This window comes from Salvelinus alpinus, chromosome 5 (genome assembly GCF_045679555.1).
Source record: "Salvelinus alpinus chromosome 5, SLU_Salpinus.1, whole genome shotgun sequence".
NCBI classification, from domain to species: domain Eukaryota; kingdom Metazoa; phylum Chordata; class Actinopteri; order Salmoniformes; family Salmonidae; genus Salvelinus; species Salvelinus alpinus.
The window spans coordinates 98,529,223-98,546,814 of NC_092090.1; the positions used below are offsets into that span (position 1 = coordinate 98,529,223).

The 17,592-nt window shown below is 44.5% G+C and overlaps 1 protein-coding gene across 2 annotated transcripts; it reads left to right on the plus strand.

The window, feature by feature from the left end:
* Positions 1 to 175: 175 nt before the first annotated feature.
* Positions 176 to 17,103, plus strand: LOC139577327 (endothelial lipase-like). Of its 2 annotated transcripts, XM_071404355.1 has the most exons (11): positions 176 to 1,580; positions 3,261 to 3,445; positions 11,837 to 12,021; positions 12,161 to 12,340; positions 13,089 to 13,200; positions 13,492 to 13,716; positions 13,971 to 14,213; positions 15,140 to 15,260; positions 15,554 to 15,790; positions 16,078 to 16,185; positions 16,350 to 17,103. In XM_071404355.1, exons 2-11 carry the CDS (start codon positions 3,400 to 3,402, stop codon positions 16,360 to 16,362), a joined length of 1,470 nt encoding a protein of 489 aa, XP_071260456.1. In that variant the 5' UTR covers positions 176 to 1,580; positions 3,261 to 3,399; the 3' UTR covers positions 16,363 to 17,103. The 2 variants fall into 2 exon arrangements, with proteins under 2 accessions (XP_071260456.1, XP_071260455.1); XM_071404354.1 differs by lacking the exons at positions 176 to 1,580; positions 3,261 to 3,445 and adding an exon at positions 9,375 to 9,656.
* Positions 17,104 to 17,592: the final 489 nt, after the last annotated feature.

Below are 17,592 nucleotides of genomic sequence, written 5' to 3' on the forward strand. Positions count from 1 at the left end.
ACCAAACAATATCCCACAACCCAGGTGGGAACAATGGAGAACTTAAATATGATCCCAAATTAGAGACAACGATAATCAGCTGCCTCTAATTGAGAATCATATCAAGCACACCAACATAGAAATAGGAAAACTAGAACACCCCCCTAGTCACACCCTGACCTACAATACCATAGAGAGCCCTTGGTGTTCTAGTTTTACTATTTCTAAACAGTCCAAAAAATAATAATTCTAAGACACAAAAATAGAAACAGAAATTCCTTATTTACATAAGTATTCAGACCCTTTGCTATGAGACTTGATATTGAGTTCAGGTGCATCCTGTTTCCATTGATCATCCTTGAGACGTTTCTACAACTTGATTGAAGTCCACCTGTGGTAAATGCAATTGATTGGACATGATTTGGAAAGGCAAACACCTGTCTATATAAGGTCCCACAATTGACAGTGCATGTCAGAAGAAAAACCAAGCCATGAGGTTGAAGGAATTGTCCGTAGAGCTCCGAGACAGGATTGTGTTGAGGCACAGATCTAGGGAAGGATACCAAAACATTTCTGCAGCATTGAAGGTCCCCGAGAACACATTGGCATCCATCATTCTTAAATGGAAGAAGTTTGGAACCACCAAGACTCTTCCTAGAGCTGGCTGCCAGGCCATTCTGAGCAATCGGGGGAGAAGGGCCTTGTTCAGGGAGGTGACCAAAAACCCGATGGTCACTATGACAGAGCTCCAGAGTTCCTCTGTGGAGATGGTAGACCCTTCCAGAACGACAACCATCTCTGCAGAACTCCAGCAATCAGGCCTTCATGGTAGAGTGTCCAGACGGAAGCCACTCCTCAGTATAAGGCACATTTGGAGTTTACAAGAGGCACCTAAAGGACTCTCAGACCATGACAAACTGTCACAACTTCCGCCGGAGTCGGTCTCTCTCCTTGTTCAAGCGACGTTTGGCGGTCGACGTCACCGGCCTTCTAGCCATCACCGATCCACTTTTCATTTTCCATTTGTTTTGTCTTGGTTTTTTACACCTGGTTTCAATTCCCCCATTACATGTTCATTATTTAACCCTCTGTTTCCCCCATGTTTGTGTGCGTGTTTGTTTTATTGTAAGGCTGTATCTGACGGCTGGTATATTGTTACCGGGTTTTGTTATTTACGCCCGTTTATTTCATGGTAAGGCTATACATTATATTATACGTATGACCAGAATGCAATTCTTTAGTCTATACATACACAATTTCATATAGGATTTCAACAGATTTTTTTGTTGTTGAAATTAACAAATTATTTTATTTTGTTGAATTTATATAACAACATTCCAACCTTGTTAAGCATTATCCAGTCTAATTGTGGCATGATTCCACCATTTTCATCCGTTTTGCATCAGTTTCATTTGGGGACTTTTATTTAGAAGGCGAACAGTCAATTGTACTATTCTTGCTCACGCTAATGTTGTTCAAGACACAAACACACACACTGTCCGGTCCGCCTCCCGCTGCTGCTGTGTCACGATCCAATGAGCAACGGGCTGAAGGCATGCTGCTAGAGCTACTGTCATGTACCCCTTCAGATACACATCAAGGTAGGTAGATACATGAAACCCCAAGACGTAGTAGTTAATTAACACTTTGTTTGTTTGTGGGTTTATCTTTCATCAGTTCCATGGTGATTGTCAACGTGTTTTACGGTGTCGCAACCCCAAAGAGCAAACAGAAGCAGTTGCCAGGGAAAAAGCTCCCTAGAAAAGAAGAAACATATTTTGTTTGAACCCGAGTTATGTAAAGTATAGCCTATAAAATGACCATGATCTAGTTTTGTGTGTGATTGATTGCTTGAAAACGTTATATACTGTTTGTCCTCCTGTCTCTTCCATGCTGACTGTTACTTGTTAACCTACTGTCATGTGTCATGTACCAATAACACAATAGAAGTGCCCTCACAGGAACATAAATCTTTAATTGATCAAACCTCTGAAGTGAAGTTTGTAACTAACTCCATTCCCCCAAAAAAAGATTAGTGGAATGGTGTAGTTTCTTTGTTGGCCACTGGAGTGCGATAGAGTTTAACTTGTTAAATGACTGTTTATTTTTAAGCGCAGGTAACCACATAGCAGAATAACAACTCTGTTAGTAGTCTGCCAGAAGAAACTACACAGACAGCTAAACATGTCAAAATAAAATACCACCCGAAATCTTCTTCTTCTCATGGATACCTTGAAACCTGTTCTTCCTGCAAACGTTCGCAACTTGATTATTATACCTTGCACTAATACTTATTCATGGTTGAAGATGTCTTCCCTTAAGAAAAGCAGTCAGAGTGCAGTATAACTGCAGTACACTGTAGTATAACTGTAGTTAGAATGTAGTATAACTGTAGTTAGAATGTAGTATAACTGTAGTTAGAATGTAGTATAACTAGTTAGAATGTAGTATAACTGTAGTTAGAACGTAGTATAACTGTAGTTAGAATGTAGTATAACTGTAGTTAGAATGTAGTATAACTGTAGTATAACTGTAGTTAGAAGGTAGTATAATTCGTTAGAATGTAGTATAACTGTAGTTAGAATGTAGTATAATTAGTTAGAATGTAGTATAACTGCAGTTAGAATGTAGTATAACTGTAGTTAGAATGTAGTATAACTGTAGTATAACTGTAGTTAGAATGTAGTATAATTCGTTAGAATGTAGTATAACTGTAGTTAGAATGTAGTATAACTGTAGTTAGAATGTAGTATAACTGTAGTTAGAATGTAGTATAACTGTAGTTAGAATGTAGTATAACTGTAGTTAGAATGTAGTATAACTGTAGTTAGAACGTAGTATAACTGTAGTATAACTGTAGTTAGAATGTAGTATAACTGTAGTATAAATGTAGTTAGAATGTAGTATAACTGCAGTTAGAATGTAGTATAACTGTAGTTAGAATGTAGTATAACTGTAGTTAGAATGTAGTATAACTGTAGTTAGAATGTAGTATAATTAGTTAGAATGTAGTATAACTGTAGTTAGAATGTAGTATAACTGTAGTTGGAATGTAGTATAACTGTAGTTAGAATGTAGTATAACTGTAGGTAGAATGTAGTATAACTGTAGTTAGAATGTAGTATAACTGTAATTAGAATGTAGTATAACTGTAATTAGAATGTAGTATAACTGTAGTTAGAGCGTAGTATAACTAGTTAGAATGTAGTATAACTGCAGTAGGGTGCAAATACTGCATCCAAAATAACTCAGTAAAAAAATTATATTTAATCTATCATCAGGGTGAAGAACACTGGACTAATCACACTTCCCTGAGGAGTACCATTGATCAAATCACATTGACAATTCTGACCCCACCCTCATCTGTATGACTCGATCAAACAGGAAGTCCATGATCCAGTTATAGAGTCGTCCCGAAAAATGCCCGACGCACTCCACTTGGATCAACAACCCTTCCCTCCACATGGTATCGTAAACGTTCTCAATGTCAAAATACACAAACACTCATCACATCTCTTTTAACTGTCACCAGGGCAGTCCTCCGTCTCCTGAACCCCCTCTATGTTACGCTCATCACATCTCTAACTTCCAAGAGATACATCATCCTCCATCAACTTACACATGCTGCACGTCAGCTCGATAGGCCTGTAACTGTCCGACCAGGTGGGATCTAATCAGAGTATATCAAAGCCAATGCCAACATTTTTTTAACTGACGCTTTATCCACATGTGTTCTGGCTCTGGTTCAACCCATCGGTTTCTGGACCAATCAGACGGCCCCACCGAATGTGTTGGCATTCAGTGAAGGGTTCGGGGAGGTTCTCAGATCCAGGCTCATTGTGTCTGTGTTTGGCCAGAGCAAGGAGTCTGGGTTGCCAAGCAACAGTAGAGTAGCCTAGGTAGCTGAATGACTGTTTCTGCTTTCGACAACGACACATTGTTGCCTTGCCAAACAAATCTTGTTTGGCCAAACAACAACAACCTGGAAAACAGACCTGGAAAACAGACTGGAGAACAGACCTGGAAAACAGACTGGCGTCCAGACCTGGAAAACAGACTGGAGAACAGACCTGGAAAACAGACTGGCGTCCAGACCTGGAAAACAGACTGGCGTCCAGACCTGGAAAACAGACTGGCGTCCAGACCTGGAAAACAGACTGGCGTCCAGACCTGGAAAACAGACTGGAGAACAGACCTGTTGAGATATTTAATGACCACGACTGTCCAATAAACCAACCCTGAACTGCCTAGTGTGTGTGTGTGTGTGTGTGTTAAACATACATTCCATATGTTCACACGGGCATAAGGCCCGACCAACCATATTAATGCATGGTTGGATGTCTTTGTGCCACAAATAGACCAATGGGAGGGGGGGGGGGGCGGGTCAGGTTGATGTCACACAGTGATCACTTACACATTACTACATGCATGTTCTCATTTACAGTGAATGATTTCCGGGTTGGAAAAGCAATGACGCTTGAACAGAGAGCTAGCCTATTAGACATCTCTTACCTGCCCCAGTGTGTTACAGAAGGATCAGAATCTATCTGTCTATATAGAGTGGGTGTGTGTGATTAGGGCCCAGTTTCTATCTATAGTCATGAGATCAACACTCAGACTCTAACCTAATGTAGCAGGTGTAAATGTTTGGGGGAGGTTCTCTTCTGCACTGTTCAACCAATCCAGTCAATGTGGAGGAGGAGTTCAGATATTGAAGGGCGACTGCAACTTCCTGATTTGGCCTCGTTTTGAAGACTGCTCTTTAAGAAACGCCAGCGGCCATGACGGAAGCCAAAACGTAAGTTGTCTCGGGGTGTGGTTTGATGTGGGTGTGGCGGATGTTTCGCATATCATACCCTTGCAGGTACTGCTGTTTGTCCCTCCTGAGTCACCGTAGCAATAACATAACCACTTCCTCAAAATAGTCCAAATTAATCAAAGAGATATAAGAGCTTGCCGAGGAGGTCTTTGTTCCGCAATTTTACATCTAGCTAAGGTGTTTTTTGGTGCAGTATTTCTCAAGTTAAAAACATTTGCATGAAAACTAGTCAGTGCGTACAGTCTATGGAGTCAGGAAAGTCTGGCTGTGTGTTCTGCTGATTTCTGAGAACAATAACACGGCTACAACTTCCTCATCGGCTGTCAAACTATCTTAAATAAAGAACAAGCTACAAGCTGTTTATCAGTGCAACAAACAAACAAAAAAATCACTTGCTAGCTAAGTTCCAACTCTGTGTTTTTTTTTTTTTTGAAATGACGCTAGGAAGTCAGGCACATTGAGCAGCCGGGCTTCGATCAGTTTATCAAATCACCAGCGAATAGAGACGTGTGCTTCGGTGCTGTTTTTTTTATTTTTTATTTTTATAACTTTCTCAATATCTATTACCAGAGAGTGTCTATCTGGCAACGTTTCATAGGGAATCGTGTTACAAAACAGGTCACGGGGGGACACGATGCTCACGAATGGGTTTTGGAATATTGACAAGTTGCAGTTGGGATACGAGTGAGGTTTGATCGTTTCAATTCTCATTTCCCCCCCCCCCAAAAAAAAGACTTGAGTGATTGAGACTATCAAACGCATCAGCAAGTGGCCACTCCATAAATGGCCTAGGGGTCAAGGGTTATTTCAACATAACATTGGTGACGTGTTGTCTTACAAGTCTGAGGCGCTGTGTAATGGGCAGGTCTGTCTCACTGTCTGGGGGTTCTGACTGCTATAAAGGGATAGAGCACCAGCTGATATACCACAACCAGCTGATAGAGGACAACCAGCTGATAGAGGACAACCAGCTGATAGAGGACAACCAGCTGATAGACCACAACCAGCTGATAGAGGACAACCAGCTGATAGAGGACAACCAGCTGATAGAGGACAACCAGCTGATAGAGGACAACCAGCTGATAGAGGACAACCAGCTGATAGACCACAACCAGCTGATAGAGGACAACCAGCTGATAGAGGACAACCAGCTGATAGACCACAACCAGCTGATAGAGGACAACCAGCTGATAGAGAGCAACCAGCTGATAGAGAGCAACCAACTGATAGAGAGCAACCAGCTGATAGAGCACAACCAGCTGATAGAGGACAACCAGCTGATAGAGCACAACCAGCTGATAGAGCACAACCAGCTGATAGAGCACAACCAGCTGATAGAGGACAACCAGCTGATAGAGGACAACCAGCTGATAGAGAGCAACCAGCTGATAGAGAGCAACCAGCTGATAGAGCACAACCAGCTGATAGAGGACAACCAGCTGATAGAGGACAACCAGCTGATAGAGGACAACCAGCTGATAGAGGACAACCAGCTGATAGAGAGCAACCAGCTGATAGAGAGCAACCAGCTGATAGAGAGCAACCAGCTGATAGAGCACAACCAACTGGTAGAGAGAAACCAGCTGATAGAGAGCAACCAGCTGATAGAGGACAACCAGCTGGTAGAGGACAACCAGCTGATAGAGCGTAACCAGCTGATAGAGAGCAACCAGCTGATAGAGCACAACCAACTGATAGAGGACAACCAGCTGATAGAGCACAACCAGCTGATAGAGGACAACCAGCTGATAGAGCACAACCAACTGATAGAGGACAACCAGCTGATAGAGCACAACCAGCTGATAGAGGACAACCAGCTGATAGAGCACAACCAGCTGATCGAGCACAACCAGCTGATAGAGGACAACCAGCTGATAGAGAGCAACCAGCTGATAGAGGACAACCAGCTGGTAGAGGACAACCAGCTGATAGAGGACAACCAGCTGATAGAGGACAACCAGCTGATAGAGGACAACCAGCTGATAGAGAGCAACCAGCTGATAGAGGACAACCAGCTGGTAGAGAGCAACCAACTGATAGAGAGCAACCAGCTGATAGAGGACAACCAGCTGATAGAGGACAACCAGCTGATAGAGGACAACCAGCTGATAGAGGACAACCAGCTGATAGAGGACAACCAGCTTATAGAGGACAACCAGCTGGTAGAGGACAACCAGCTGATAGAGGACAACCAGCTGATAGAGCACAACCATATCCATCCCACTGAGAAGTAGCAGTACCTAAGCAGGCAGCAGGCTGCAATGACATGAAAGGGCTTTGGTTATTTGTAACAGCAAGTGTAATCTGTCCACTAAGGGTGTCCAACGTTTTGATGAAGCAGAGATTAAAAATATCCATCTGTCTTTATCTGCATGGAGACTCAGATGAGCTTTGAATAGAACCATTTAGTTATTCCTTCTTGAGCATTAAGTCACGACGAGGGTTGTTAACAGTGCTGACAACGTTATTTAACACAAGCCTAATAAAACGTATTAGAAAGCACATCAGCACCATCTGATAGGCCTAACTGCTTGTTTATCTAAGAGTATAGAGACGTCAGAGAGAGAGAGAGACGCTGTGTGTTTCATAAATTCAAGGGAATCTCCTCAGCTCCTGCCGAGGCACCAGCGGGTAGCAGGTGTACATATCTCCAGCGAAACGTCCCACTGTGCGCTCATGTATGTGTGTAAACACTGGTATTATTGTAGCCGAGGCCTTGCTTGAGTGAGCCTATTCTTCCCACCATCAATTGAAACTCCGTCAGTGAGCAGCCTTGGCATCTCGCCAGAGAGAGAGAGAGACAGAGGGAGAGAGAGGGAGAGAGAGACAGAGGGAGAGAGAGAGACATAGGGGGAGAGAGAGACAGAGGGAGAGAGAGGGAGAGAGAGAGAGGGGGAGAAAGAGAGAGAGAGAGAGAAAGGGAGAGAGAGAGAGACATAGGGGGAGAGAGAGAGAGAGAGACAGAGGGAGAGAGAGAGAGAGAAAGGGAGAGAGAGAGAGAGGTAAAGAGAGAGAGAGAGAGAAAGGGAGAGAGAGAGACAGAGAGAGAGAGAGAAAGAGGGAGGTAAACAATCCCCTCCCCCATCGCGTGCGGCGCGGGGCCTTTAAACATTCCCATGGGCTAGCAGTGGGTGATACATTTCTCCAGCCACATCCCTGTTTTAATTGTCTCTTCTAGTTCTCCGAATATAAGCCTATAGAATATAACTTTATTCGTCCATGCGAGGGTGGACATTGTCTTGTTATCGTGCTCTATTGAATGCAACCCAAAACCACACAAATTATACCGAACAAAAATGTAAACGTAACATGTAACAATCTCAAATATTTTTTTATGATTTACAGTTCACATTCAATTTAAAATAAATTCACTACGCCCTAATCTATGGATTTCACATGATTGGTCAGGGGTGCAGCCATGGGCTCATGCAGCCATGGGCGAGCCAGGCCCAGCCAATTAGAATGAGTTTTTCCCCCACAAAATGGCTTTATGACAGACAGAAATACTCCTCAGCATCCCTCTTCCCCCTACTCAGATCCCGCAGGTGAAGAAGCTGGATGTGGAGGTCCTGGGCTGCCATGGTTACACGCGATCTGCGTTTGTGAGGGCCCGTTGGACGTACTGTCAAATTCTTTCAAACGATGTTGGAGGCAGCTTGTGTTAGCTTATGTTAGAGAAATGAGCATGATATTCTCTGGCAACAGCCCTGGTTGACATTCCTGCAGGCAGCATGCCAATTGCACACTCCCTAAAAAGTTGAGACCTCTGTAGCATTGTGTTGTGTGACAAAACTGCACATTTTAAAGTGGCCTTTTATTGTCCCCAACACAAGGTGCACCTGTGTAATGATCATGCTGTTTAATCAGCTTCTTGATATGCCACACCTGTTAGGTGGATGGATTATCTTGGCAAAGGAGAAATGCTCACTAATAGGGATGTAAACACAGTTGTGTGCAAAATTTGACAGAAATATGTTTATTGCGCTTATGGAAAATTTCTGTGATTTTTTTATTTTAATTTCAGCTCGTGAAACATAGGACCAACACTTTACATGTTGCACTTCTATTTTTCTAAAGTTGAATAATTGATCATCACAATTAGACAATAACATTTCCTCTCTGAAACACACACAAAAACAATTCAACCTGATCTCTCATAGCCTATATAAATGTGAGTGGTTACTATGGGGTAAATAACAAAGGGAGGTCCAGTCTGACTTGAAGATTTAGAGACAAAAGCATGATGCTGTGTGATGCCTACAGGTTATGACATGTTGTAACTGAGATATTAGCGTTTCTCTTCCATGCCTCACTGTAGCCTAGTTGTGTACTCAGTGTAGGCTACTCCACATATTCGGAGCCATACAGGTGCAAATCCCAGTGCTTTGTTTTCAGACACCGCCCATGAAAGGGTTAAAAAGAAGCTACGTGAGAAGCCTTACTACAAACTCATTCATCCTTTTCTTCGCCACGCCTTTAAAACGTAAACAAATGGGGGCTTGACCAATTACAGGCCTAGAATTCCCACGTAGCGATCTGCCGATGATCAGATGACTAAAGGAGAAACTATTTAAATCTGTAATGAGAAACTTGACGCAAGTTCATACATTCACTCTGCGGCTACCGGTTTTTTAGGCACATACGAGACACTGCCGCCGGCTTTCATTGACACTTGGTTCATTGGACAGGCTCACTGAAAACACCAACTGTGAACCTTCTAGTTATTATCTAAACAACTAACGAGTTTTACATTTTTTTTGAGAAGAAATGAAAAATAGCACTCTTTTGTTGTGGATTTTCTTACTTTGTGCAGTTGCATTCTTTGTGTCGGGAGCGGAAGAGAACACCGTTTTCAAAGGTAAAATGATCTTAAATCTAATCACAAACTATTTCATTGACTCTTTAAAAGCATATTCGGATAGCCTGCCTTAAATTTAAATATTAGGCTAGACTACCCACTGGAGTTTGAGTCATAAAGGAGAGACACCATGAAGAAAGGGTCAATGACTCTTTATTAAGGCAGTTTTCGTGTGAGTTGAAAAAGTGACTTAGGAAGGGTTAACAATGTGGCGCAAAACCCGGACAAGACGCCACGTCTCCTGTTCCATATTGAAATGAGATTTTCAGCTAAATCCGTGTTTTACTGAGAACCCAGTCAGTGCCCCGCGAGTCTATTTAAAAGTAGGCCTAAGCAATCAGTCTAAATTCCAATGTTAAATTCCGATTATCTTTACTTTTTTTTTTTACACGAAAGCAATTTTATGTAATTCCACTATCCTGCTCTGTTCCTGAGGGGAATTTATGCTCATGTGCCAGTCGTAACAAAGTTATCTAAATATTTTCCATGCGATTTCTAAATTACTATCCTGACTACAGTAGGACCAACTTGCCTCGGTTTTTTTTTTTTTTTTTTTTACTCTGCAGATATCCTGAGTGTTCGTGTGAAAAGCGTGTCAGTACGAGCACGACCAGTGTGAAACAGTGTGGGGAGCTCTGGAGTGCCCGAGATGTGGCCGTGTGCCATTGGCAGAAAGGCCACTGTAGCAATTAATGTGCGCCGAGTTTAGCACGTGTAGACTACAGTAAAATAATTACAACAATGCAGAGTTAGAAAATAAGAAAAATGGTAATAAAATAACAAGGACTCTATATACAAGGAGCAGGCCTACTCATATCTAGTCTGATGTGCAGGGGAATGAGTTAGAGTTAATATGCACATGTAGTTTAAAGTGACTAGGCAATCAGGATGGATAATGGGGGTATAAGCCTTTTGATATCACCATAGCTGCTGTATGGCCTACATGACGTAACTGTATAGGCTGCACTGTCTGTACTACATTTTAACAGGTGATTTCAGGGCGTTGTCATAGAAATAATTGCCAAAGATTGCTTTTCAGCAACAGCTTCCTCTCTCTTTACTGCTTCTCCTCCCATCTGTACTACACTGCTTCTGCTCCCATCTGTACTACACTGCTTCTGCTCCCATCTGTACTACACTGCTTCTGCTCCCATCTGTACTACACTGCTTCTCCTCCCATCTGTACTACACTGCTTCTCCTCCCATCTGTACTACACTGCTTCTCCTCCCATCTGTACTACACTGCTTCTCCTCCCATCTGTACTAGACTGCTTCTGCTCCCATCTGTACTACACTGCTTCTCCTCCCATCTGTACTACACTGCTTCTCCTCCCATCTGTACTACACTGCTTCTCCTCCCATCTGTACTACACTGCTTCTCCTCCCATCTGTACTACACTGCTTCTGCTCCCATCTGTACTACACTGCTTCTCCTCCCATCTGTACTACACTGCTTCTCCTCCCATCTGTACTACACTGCCACTCCTCCCATCTGTACTACACTGCTTCTCCTCCCATCTGTACTACACTGCTTCTCCTCCCATCTGTACTACACTGCTTCTCCTCCCATCTGTACTACACTGCTTCTGCTCCCATCTGTACTACACTGCTTCTCCTCCCATCTGTACTACACTGCTTCTCCTCCCATCTGTACTACACTGCTTCTCCTCCCATCTGTACTACACTGCTTCTGCTCCCATCTGTACTACACTGCTTCTCCTCCCATCTGTACTACACTGCTTCTCCTCCCATCTGTACTACACTGCTTCTGCTCCCATCTGTACTACACTGCTTCTGCTCCCATCTGTACTACACTGCTTCTGCTCCCATCTGTACTACACTGCTTCTCCTCCCATCTGTACTACACTGCTTCTGCTCCCATCTGTACTACACTGCTTCTCCTCCCATCTGTACTACACTGCTTCTGCTCCCATCTGTACTACACTGAGTTGATCTGTGAAAAGGGAGTGGGGGGGGGGGGGGGGTTGAACCGTGGAATGGACAAGCAAATCTCCGGATAGATATTCACGATATTCCCGTCTGGTGCACTGAATGGAAGATGAAGAATCCAGGACAACACTGAGGTGCACCTAGAGATGATGCTAATACTGATGTCCCTCTCCCCTGTTTCCTCTCCCTCTCTGTCTTCCCTCTTCCTTCACTCCTTCTCTCTTTCTCAGATGAGGAGTTTAAAGTGCCACATGGTGAGAATGAGACGGTACATGACCGGATCACATACAACATGAGGAAGAGTCTGGATCTAGATGTGGACGGCTGCATCCTGCTGCCTGGTGTGAAGAGGAGTTTGCTGGAATGTGGATTCAACGTCACTGCCAAGACCATCTTTATTATCCACGGCTGGACGGTAAACACAGACTCCCTTATAGACTACCCTCACACAGTTTGCTTCAATGAGTCTTTGTGTTTTTAGAAGTGTGTGTGTGTGACAGTTTGAGGATCGCTGACTCTGAGAACCCCCCCCCCCCCCCCTCCTCTCTCTCCAGATGAGCGGGATGTTCGAGAGCTGGATGCGAACGCTGGTGGCGGCCGTGATGCAGCGAGAACCCGAGGCCAACGTAGTCATCGTTGAATGGCTGCCCATGGCCCACCAGCTCTACCCTGACGCTGTCAACCACACCCACCAAGTCGGCCTCAGCGTCGCCACCACCATCAACTGGCTCCAGGTGTGTAATTGATTTGAATTTATTTGATAGTTCTTCGGTGTCTTCTATTGGTGAATAGGGCTGGTTTGTATACATTGATGTAGCAGTAGCAGTAGCAGTAGCAGTAGCAGTAGCAGCTTGCAGGGAAGTTTCCCTTAGCAACAGAACAGCCGGGAACCTTTGTGGGTGGGGATTCTAGTTTTCTAACTGGAGTTCTGGGTATGCTGTCATTTCCATTTGGTTGGTCGGGACTCGGCAGATACTCTTGAGGAAGAGTTGTCCTGTATCTAGTTTTGTGATGGGGAATCGCTCTCATCACGAGCCAATGGCTGCATTCCCAGTCCTCTCCCCTCATTCGTGACTTGACTTCCACTAAAAGCAGAGACTGGGTTTAGTTAAAATCCACCGTACTGCTTTCCTTTTTTACCCATCTAGTCTGTTCAGATGGATGATTGAGGGAAAGGAGGCTATTTAACAGTATTGGGACGCATCCAACGTCTCATTCAGGCCCCTGAACCAGATCAGGACATGGCTGACACCAAGCCCAGGGTTCAGGATGTGGATAGGGGAGTAGATTGAGGCTGAAGGTAGAGGTGCTGTTGCATGGAAGGAAGAGCGGGAACGTATTCTGCCCTCATTATCTCCACTGGGATTGGCTGGTGCCCAGGGAATGACTGACTGCTATTGGCTGAGGGCCAGGTCTTGTTCAGTGTGTGGGGGGGTGTAGCAGCAGCTGATGTGTGTGTGTGGGTTGTCTTGTATCCGATAGGAGGAACAGCAGATGCCCTTGCAGAATGTGCACCTGATTGGCTACAGCTTGGGGGCCCATGTGGCGGGCTACGCTGGCACGTTTGTGCGAGGGAGCGTCGGCCGAATCACAGGTAAGTGGCTCGAAGATGGTATGACATCACTCACTGTCGCTCCTTACAACTCTGAACAGGCAACTGTATGACCCTTTGGACCGGTGCCAAGCTCCTGTAAATCAAACTCCATAACTTGTCCAATAGGAAACAAGTACCCATTAGTGTAAAGCTCCATATAGTCAAATATCTACCTAGCATCAACGTGTCTTTATGGAGCAACGGATGTGTTAAGATGTCTAGTTTCTTAGACACAACCCCTCCTCTTGTCCACCAAATGAGACATTCCTGTTTCTCCCATCTCTCCTATAGGTTTAGATCCGGCAGGGCCCATGTTTGAGGGGGTGGGGGATGAGAAGCGCCTCTCTTCGGACGATGCTGACTTCGTGGATGTCCTGCATACGTACACGCGCGAGGCGCTGGGCGTGAGCATAGGCATTCAGCAGCCCATCGGAGACATCGACATCTACCCCAACGGAGGAGACGTGCAGCCGGGCTGTGACCTGACAAGCGTGCTGACCAGCGCCGCCGGAGGAAGTGAGTGCCTACACTGGGTAGTCAATGAGACACAGAAGGAAGTTTCGGAGACCAACATTTCTGAATCTTTTCCCAAATTCAGTTTAACATTTTTATTAATCTCGCTTGGCGGATTCTCTTGTAATACAGTCTTTCCTGGTTTGAGGAATCCTCCAAACAAGATTTCTCATACTCAGGGAATTCTGCAAGCTTAACTTGGACACTGTACTGGTTTTGCTGTTGTGTGTTAATCTGACCCGTCCTTCCCTCTTCAGACTTCATGGACGTGATGAAGTGTGAGCACGAGCGAGCCGTACACCTGTTTGTGGACTCTCTGATTAGCAAGGAACACACGAGCTTTGCCTACCAGTGCACAGACCCTGAACGCTTCAAGAAGGGCATCTGCCTGAGCTGTCGTAAGAACCGCTGCAACCAGATGGGTTACAACGCCAAGAAGACGAGGAAGAGGCGCAATAGCAAGATGTACCTGAAGACCCGTGCCGACACCCCCTTCGGAGGTGAGCTGTGTTTTGTAGCCCTATGGTTGGTTTTAGTGGTTCCAACAGTAACTGAAACTGTTTAACCAGGATCTAGTTTTTTTTTCTTTCTTTTTTCTAATTTACTATTGGGCTCTGGGTTTAATCCTCCTGCCGCGGGCTCTGGGTTTAATCCTCCTGCCGCGGGCTCTGGGTTTAATCCTCCTGCCCCGGGCTCTGGGTTAAATCCTCCTGCCACGGGCTCTGGGTTAAATCCTCCTGCTCTGGGTTTAATCCTCCTGCCCCGGGCTCTGGGTTAAATCCTCCTGCTCTGGGTTTAATCCTCCTGCCCCGGGCTCTGGGTTAAATCCTCCTGCCACGGGCTCTGGGTTAAATCCTCCTGCTCTGGGTTTAATCCTCCTGCCGCGGGCTCTGGGTTTAATCCTCCTGCCCCGGGCTCTGGGTTTAATCCTCCTGCCGCGGGCTCTGGGTTTAATCCTCCTGCCGCGGGCTCTGGGTTAAATCCTCCTGCCGCGGGCTCTGGGTTTAATCCTCCTGCCCCGGGCTCTGGGTTTAATCCTCCTGCCGCGGGCTCTGGGTTAAATCCTCCTGCCGCGGGCTCTGGGTTTAATCCTCCTGCCGCGGGCTCTGGGTTTAATCCTCCTGCCGCGGGCTCTGGGTTTAATCCTCCTGCCGCGGGCTCTGGGTTTAATCCTCCTGCCGCGGGCTCTGGGTTTAATCCTCTTGCCGCGGGCTCTGGGTTAAATCCTTCTGCAGTTATAAATCTATATCTGTTGCTGTAATGCCTTTTCCTTATCCCTTGGCTACTGGTACTGATATCTCAACTTGTTTTTGACACACCTTGCAGTCATAAAGCTACTGTAATCTCCTGTATAAGCTTAAAGCCTTGCCCCTAGTGTTGATAAAAGTGATTTTTAAACCTCTTGGGCTCTGTTTGTCCCTCCTAGGGATCCATTATCAGATGAAGATGCATGTGTTCAACAGAAAGCAGGCTGATAACGCTGACCCGACCTTCTACGTGAAACTGTATGGCGCTCACAACGACAGCCAAGACCTGCATGTAGACATGTGAGTACATGGTATTACTAGACTGTATACTAGATGTAGCCCAAGATGAACAAAACTTGAGGAGTACTATTGCACTGACATTGTAACTTGGTCTCAAAGCTGCGTGTTGGGGGAAACCTCTGTACTGAATGGGTGAAGTTAGGATTGTGGTGCTGCTCATTTGAATGTGGGTTTTGATCTCGCCCTTAACTTCTCACTTAATAGCAAATAAGTGAAGACTATTTACTGCTTGTAGATGACCTGTGATTGACCCTTTTGTGTCGTGTGTGTGTCCCCCCCCCCCCCCCCTCCAGTCCTAACAAAGTGGGTTTGAACCTGACCAACACCTTCCTGGTCTTCACCGAGGACGACATCGGGGACCTGCTGAAGATCCGTCTGAGCTGGGAGGGGGCGTCTGAGTCATTCGGGTCCTTCTGGAAAAACATTAAGAAGAGCTTTTGGGACTGGAAGAGCAGCAGCAACAACAAGCCCACCACCCAGGTGTTGGAGGTCCGTAGGATCCGTGTCAAGTGTGGAGAAACTCAGAAGAAGTAAGTTTGGGGTTTGGAGAACAGCAGCAAGCAGCCATTTTTGTTTTAAAATATGCCTGTTGTAATTCCACTGGGTGGGTTGGTGGTTCACCACGTGAAGTCGACCATCTGTGATTTGATAGTACGCTCATAAACTGGGATGTTGTTATTAGTCAGTTCTACATTGTTATTTTCACTTTATGAACTGGGACTCTGGCATATTTAGTCAAGTGTTTTGCTCTTTTGCCTTTTTTTGTGTTCTCTTACACTTCTCGTATTGACCAGTTTCCTTGTTTGTGCTTGTGTAGGTTCACGTTCTGTGCCCAGGACACCTCATTGACTGAGATCACTCCAGGACAGGGGATCACGTACGTCAAGTGTCGCGATGGCTGGGAGGTAAAACCCAGTAAAAAAAGGTAAACGGCCCAGCCCAATCAAATAGTGTTATGTTGAATTCCTTAACAGTGTCTTATTTGACACTGTATAAATCTTTTATTACTTTAAACCATTAGACAAGTTCCTGAGATTGTCTGTCTGATATCATGTATATTGACTGTTCTTCTCGTTTTGATTTTGACAGATTACACATATAAGGATTCAGGACTTCAACGATCAATACACTGTCACCATGGGGACCCGAAGGCGGAAGGAAGAACCGCCTTCTCCTTCGTCTGAGCATCTGGCCGGTTTCCGTTGGTTACCGATGCTCGCGTGACTCTGGTCTCTGTCAAATGGGATGATGGGAGGCACGTGCTGTGGGAAGGGGTGGCCGGTCCTTAGTGTACTGTCTGTCAGGACTGTCTGACGATTCTTAGTGTTTGTATTTGTGCAGACTGGCAGTCTACTCGGATTAGGAAAATGGTGTTAAATGTGTTATCGGACATTCCCCCCCCCCCCAACAAACCTAGTCTCTTTACTGTAGATTTTTTATTAATTTATGAAGAATGGAAGCACTGCAAGACCTAGCTTTATTTATCAACCCCCCCCCCCCTCAAGTACATCCTGTACTGACGCACATTACATTTGAATCGTTTAATATTTGTGAGCTGCAGTATTTGTCTGTTTGCATTTGAGTGTATGTTATTTTGGTATGTGTTTGCGTGTGTGCACATCATTTGTGTAGTATGACCAAGTGTGAGCGTGCCTTTTTGGGTAGAGCGAGCTGAGTGCGATTTAACATGAATACACTGTGTAACTGAAGGATGTGACTGGCTACATGGACATGATCTTTCATTGTATTGTGACTTCTGTGTACCATAGTAGTTTGTGTATATAATGTAACTAACTTTTTTTTTTTTTTTTTTTCAAAATAAATTAAATTCACTTATTTTTAATTCTGTTTTGAACTTTTCTCTTCGGCTGGATGGCCATAACAAGGTGTGGTCTGAAAGTTTGGCTCTTAAGTATAAAATAGGTGAGTCAAAGTATAGAATACTTGAAATTACAAGGTTTACTAACAGGTTAGTGCACTACTAAAATATGGCACCCATTTGAGTTGCTCTAACTTAAGCCCCAAAATCTGATAATTTCTCAGAGTCCATAGTGCAGTGACTATAAGTTAAGGCTATTTACAGTGCATTTGGAAAGTATTCAGACCCTCTACACACTACCCCATAATGACAAAGCTTAAACAGGTTTTTAGACATTTTTGCAGATTTATTAAAATTACTACAATGTAGAATAATAGTGAAGACAAACTATGAAATAACACACATGGAATCATGTAACCAAAAATGTGTTAAATCAAAATGTATATTTGAGATTTTTCAAAGTAGCCACCCTTTGCCTTGACAGCTTTGCAAACTCTTGGCATTCTCTCAACC

Bases quoted from the DNA above. Each gene is read 5' to 3' on its own strand.
- LOC139577327 (XM_071404354.1), top strand. From the start codon at position 9,566: ATGAAAAATAGCACTCTTTTGTTGTGGATTTTCTTACTTTGTGCAGTT. The intron at 13,201-13,491 runs GTAAGTGGCTCG...TCTCTCCTATAG, and splicing joins GAGCGTCGGCCGAATCACAG to GTTTAGATCCGGCAGGGCCC. The intron at 13,717-13,970 runs GTGAGTGCCTAC...TTCCCTCTTCAG, and splicing joins GACCAGCGCCGCCGGAGGAA to ACTTCATGGACGTGATGAAG.